This window comes from Branchiostoma belcheri, unplaced genomic scaffold, assembly GCF_001625305.1.
Source record: "Branchiostoma belcheri isolate BF01 breed outbred unplaced genomic scaffold, Haploidv18h27 scaffold21, whole genome shotgun sequence".
In the NCBI taxonomy this organism is placed as follows: domain Eukaryota; kingdom Metazoa; phylum Chordata; class Leptocardii; order Amphioxiformes; family Branchiostomatidae; genus Branchiostoma; species Branchiostoma belcheri.
In genome coordinates this window covers 2,102,918-2,108,775 of record NW_017803602.1, presented here as the reverse complement: position 1 = coordinate 2,108,775, position 5,858 = coordinate 2,102,918, and the positions used below count along the sequence as shown (strand labels likewise).

The following is a 5,858-nucleotide window of genomic DNA, read 5'->3' as shown; positions in this document are numbered from 1 at the left end:
CGATCTTATCAGTACTGATGGCTATGGGAGGAATCGTGCTCATCGCCAACGCCAGCGGGTTCAAGGGACCCTCCTTGCTAGGTGTGGTTCTCTCTGTGGGTGCGGCCATTGGAGCGGCTCTGTACAAGGTAACTTCTGATTTGTTGCATATCAAAAACACACACACACATGCAGGTTGGTTCGTAAATATACATGGCTTTTATTATGTATATGTTTTACTATTTTAATTGCAACGTGATTATTTCCATCCACCAAAGGAGTCTGCTGCCGGTGCGTGGTGACTATTGACAATTTTCCCGACAGGCTGTTCAAACGCGTGTTTGGAGACGCGAGTGTTGGACAGGTGTCCCTGTTCCTGTCATGTCTGGGGATGGTAGACCTGCTGGGACTCTGGCCCGTCATGCTAAGTCTGTACTACGGACAAGTGGAGACTATGGACTGGTACCACCTCCCGTGGTCTTATCTGTGTGGCGGAGCCGCACTTGGGCTGGGTACGTCATTCCACCTCAGATTAAGTCCTGTCTACCGTTTCTACATTGCTGCCTACCGTATGCATAGTACATGGCTGTACTATGAACCGGTTAACTTCCGAGCAGATGTTGTGTGTGTGTGTGGGGGGGGATAAATCGTAACGTTTCCTGATTCCCTGCTTTCTTTAACAGTACCTCCCTCTATGACTGTCAAAGAAGCCAGGCAGTCAGAAAAAGATACGATCTGATTCCGTTAAGTCTGTTGGGAGACCATGGACTGGTACTGACACTTAAGTACCGTGGTCCTATATGTGCTAAGGGGCAGCGTTTGGACTGCATATATCTGTTCGGGTCAAGTGGACTGGTAGCACCTACTGGTTTACTGTCTGTAACCTGTTTCGCAACTGTTGTGCTAAAACGTTTACTACTTAGGACAACTCCAAATGCCAGTAGGATAGACCTTTATATATTAACCAATTTTACTGTGTTCAAAACTGCCTACAGCTTTCAACTTCTTCATCAACTTTGGGATCGCCTTCACCTTTCCCCTCTTCATCTCCCTGGGCACCGTGCTGGGAATCCCACTGAACGCAGGTAAGAGACCACAGAACACGGGTGAGAGACGAATGAAAACAGGTCACGTAAGTTGTGGAAAAATTGACGACAAAACGTCTGCTCCAAAGGAATAGCGTCACTTCTCATTTGACCCCGGATCGCCTTTGATAGATCTATTGATACTAGTAATCAATAAATGGATTGATCAAATAGTCAGTGGCCGATGTTTAAGTTGGCTTCAACCCCGTACTAATCCCGTCAGGCGTGGACGCCGTGTTCCGTGGCGTGACGTTCGGCCCGCTGAAGGCAGGGGGCGCCGCCATGGTGGTCGGCGGGTTCCTCCTGATGTTGGCCCCTGAGGAAGCTCATCGCAGGGTCTGTGACGTCATGTGCTGTGTGGAGCCAACCCAGGGAGCAGACGAGACAGAGCGACTTCTGCCAGGGAGACCAAGTGTCGGCACTTCAGTACAGAAGATGCCATGACAATTCAGAGATTTCTCAAGTTTAGACTTATCATGTAGAACGGGGTGGACGACTTCACATTCAATCAGATCCTTAATTATGTATAGATACTTCGCCATGATAATCTATCTTTGTGGTCATACTACCTCAAGGAACCAAGCACAAAGCCAGTCAACAAAATCCATCATTGAACCACGTTAAACAATTTTATTTGCAATTTATCACAACTTATATCCACATATGTACAGAACATTCATCACTTTAAAGGTCCGATAACGTAAATGAGTGCTAATATGCATATGCCTCAATTCTACTTAAGATATCTGTAATGTAACCAATTGATGAGATATAAGACTATACGGAAAGCAGTCAGTGATTCCAGCCTTAGACAGATCAATCTCTCAAGTCCATTTTATGGACGACTAATGTTCACCAATTCTTTAAAAAGTAGCATTTTATTCATCTTACAGATTGTTCTTGTAGAAACTTCAGAAAGCTGATTTCTACATTACATTAATAAGAAAGTGTACTAGGTAAGATGAGTTATGACTATTTACGTGCTAAAACATTTCTGAAACAATATCAATGGATTTCTTGATCAATGCCTACTTAGTAACTTGCTTTTGTCTGGGCCAACTAGATTCGTACATCTCCGTCATCCTCTGCATGTTCGATAACGATCTTTAGGTCACACTCCGTACTGACGACATGATGAGTGTTAGTGTGGGGGACGCGTGCCCGCAGACTGGACACGGCCGGTCACATTGTACCAACGTCATGGAGGAGAGATGGAGTCACAGATGTCCAGACTTTCATCAAGTTGTTTCCGAATGATGCGCAGGTTTTCCTCGAGCTTTTCTATCTTCAGCTCATCTAGGTAGATATGTTGGAAAGAGTAATTTTGTAACAAAATGATAGCTATAAGAAACTTTAAACTTTAATATCGATACGCAATGCATTCTCTACAGAAGCATTGTCAACAATAAGAGGCAATAATTGTCTTTTTCCATTGATTGAAAAAACAATAGGACTATATCAGCTTTCGTGCATGTCATATTCCAATCGTCTAACGACTGCAAATTGAGGACTTTTGGGGGATATTTGTGCATGTTTCGCACATTTCATCTGTTTTTGTACCGAAAAGGCCATCTCAGATCCTTGTAGATTGCTTGGAAATCCTGCAAAATGACAACCCTCCACGAAAATGACCGTGCTGTTTTCTTACCCGGCTCATCCCTTTTTGGCGGAGGGCTGTGTAGACCCAACTTGGCACAGACGCTGGTCCACATGTGTTCGGCAAGCTCGCGATCATGGTCGACGGCGACGTCAGCGGAAATGGCGTCACAGATGATGGACATGAGGAAGTTCACCAGGAGGATGAAGATGCAGACCATGAAGACCGAGAAGAAGATCGGCCCGATGAGCGGGTTAGCTTCCAGCATGTCACTGGCGAAGAACCTGAAAGCACACCGAACTCGCCATTGAGACAACGTTCTTACTGCTACCACGCACCGTAAATTACAATTATTCACAGAAATCAAAATTCTTGTATACATATTATCCAGCTCTTTACGTATTTGTAAGTGGACCTTACCTTCCTAGCATCATTTCGAAAAGAGCCAATGTTGTGTGGTACAAGTTTGAGTAAGACTTTATGTGGCTCCCAAAGATAAGGTATCCTGAAACAACAACATTTGACATCAATTATCGTTTTACATCTGAAACCAGTAACGCATATAAAGAAGCATGGGGTGATATGGATGTCGTAAGGTGTAGATCTGTATCAGTTATATCGTTCGTTTCCTGAATGGTACAAACTATGACGGTCTGTATACCTGCACTGATGAACGACATGAAGGCGACAGCAGCAACGAGTAAGAACGACACGAGCTCGTCTTTCATGATGCTCGGAAGGGCCAGGAGTTTGGCGATTGTCTGACTGAAGCGGACGACGCGAAGCAAGGCGATGGTGTTGATGAACACAACAATCCCCACGATGTGTGCAAAGCAAGCATTCCACCATGCAGCGGTTGTCATGTCCACAAAGCGTTCAAATCCCAGCTCACCTGTTGGACGAGGATTAAAAAAGAATCACGAGTCAACGTTCACAGCGATCAACCAAAAATATTTGACACACATGTAGGTCGTTTCATTTGTACTTTGTTGTCAAAATAACGGAATCTAATAAACAAATAACATACAACAGCACAAAGTACCCCACTGGTATTGAAAGAGTGTACAGAGCCTTTGCGTATTATCAATTAATAATGGAGTATATTTGCTGGTAACGTTGGGGACGTACCATTACTTTTGGGGACCATTGCGAGTGTATCAGATGCCACAATGTATCGACTGATGAAGACGGAGATGACTGTCGCTGTGCCGAGGATACTAAGACATCCTAAGGCATTCCATGGCGAAGTAAAATATTTCCATCCCAAGTTTTTCATGGCTTTTACCTCCTTTAAAAGCATTATTGAGAAGAGCAGTGTGAAAATGATGTGTATGGACAAGTTCACATAGTCAGCAACACTTTCATATTGAAACAGACCAAACGAAGTGATTGTTGCCGTTGGCACGAGACTCCCTACTACGGAATAATCTAGGACAATATGCACAATGCTGAACAGCTTCAGGCTGGGGTTGTAGAAGTTGATGTCCATTGACAAGGAAACTGTGTACTTGTCCAGAAATTCAGAGTCCTTCAAGGCGTGAAAGACTGACACGGCGGTGTCGTGGTTAAGAGGCAGGTCCAGGGAGTGACGGTTTGTGCAGTTGATTGTGTTGTTGGGATGATTCAGAAGATTCGGAGCCGTGAAGCGCCAGCAGGCAAGGGACATGTTCTGTACAGACAGACTCCACCCGAGGCCAGCACCATTCTCCCACGTAGTGTCACCTGCATTGATAAATAGACATAATAGATCTTGTCGGTCAACCGGAAATACGTGATGTTATCGTCGTCATAGTCTGTGTTTATTTTGAAGTATCTGTAAATTAATGTTCGTCTATCGGTAGATAAGGTCGACTTGCGAGATTCAAAAAAACATTTCTTCTCTCACTTCGTGTAGTGAAGAGAAATTAGGAAATTACGTACGGTACAACAATGTAAGAGAATGTAAGAGACTTCCTTGTAACTCGCGTTTTCAAGGTAACATTCAAGAGGGACAATCAAGAACACATACCTGGACGTCGTCTAACTTGTATCATGCGCGGAGGGCCGACTCGGAAGGACTCGGTGTTCTGTGCAAACTGTTTGTCTAAGAACTTCATTTTCCTCCCGTTGTACCAGGCAGATGGGTATAGGACCGGCAGCAGGACTTCCTCAGTCCATGTATAGAACTGGTCCGGAGTTCTGATCTGTTTACACAAATAATATAACTCCTGTCAGTACGGTTATTGCACATGGGATACATCAGTTCTGACAATACACATACCTCCGTGTACGTTGTGTTCGTAAATAAATAAATAAACAAACGTTATTTTATGAGTATGCAATGAAACAACCGTTGCTTACTTCATCATGTCCCTGTAAAACAACGTTGGACAGTGTCTGTGCCTCGTAGAAGACGTGCTGATCGTTGTTCGCCTGGGCGATGTAAAAGAGGACAGCCACAAAGACGGCTAACAGAAGAAACTCCTTGAGTGTCGAAGCGGACTTCTTACTAAGTTCCAGTTTCTTTCTAGCTGCTTGGCAGTCAGCTTTGGTAGGTGGATGGATCTTGTTTGGTGCTGTGACGTTAAACGTGTGTCATTATCATGTATAATACTAGAGTTCCCCGATCTCATACCTTCGCCAAATGATGTTAATCTTTATGACTGACAAATTATAGATTAGATTATTCCCCACTGATTTAAGAAATAGGAACCTAATTTTCATGAATTATATCATTTTATCATAATCTCAACCAAACAACAGTCTTATATTAGCAAACAATGCATTCTAGCATTTCCTAATAAATTATGCAAATGAGGTCCTGATTTGAATAAATTATGTTTAATGATGTTCACCTCAATTTAATTTTCAAATACCACAAGTATGAAATTCCAGGCAGTTATCATTACATAATTATAAAATTTTCTCATTAATTATGCAAATTAGGTCATTATTAACATAATCAATATCTTCCTGTGTTTCTCTCGTTGTCAATTACCAATGTCACAAGCTTTAATTGTCCTATCATGGAATGCAGCTGATTTATAGAATTTCCCCATAAATTATGCAAATTATATCCATATTTGCATAATTGTCACATAATTATATGAAGGATCACGTAAGCTACCTACATACCAAAAATCACGACGATCCGTCAACCGGTTCTTGAGTTATCCCCTTTTGAATATTTTCAAGAATATATCGCTGCAGTTCCAGAG

At 42.9% G+C, this 5,858-nt stretch overlaps 1 protein-coding gene and 1 pseudogene across 1 annotated transcript in view; one reads left to right on the top strand and one right to left on the bottom strand.

The window, feature by feature from the left end:
* Window positions 1-2,221, top strand: part of LOC109469845 (putative thiamine transporter SLC35F3) — a 7,338-nt gene extending 5,117 nt beyond the window's left edge. The window contains exons 4-6 of the mRNA XM_019768584.1: window positions 304-491; window positions 975-1,064; window positions 1,288-2,221. Coding sequence (XP_019624143.1) covers window positions 304-491; window positions 975-1,064; window positions 1,288-1,508 — 499 coding nt within the window. The 3' untranslated portion in view covers window positions 1,509-2,221. The remainder of the gene's footprint in view (window positions 1-303; window positions 492-974; window positions 1,065-1,287) is intronic.
* LOC109469634 overlaps window positions 2,123-5,858 on the bottom strand; it is a 27,123-nt pseudogene continuing 23,387 nt past the window's right edge.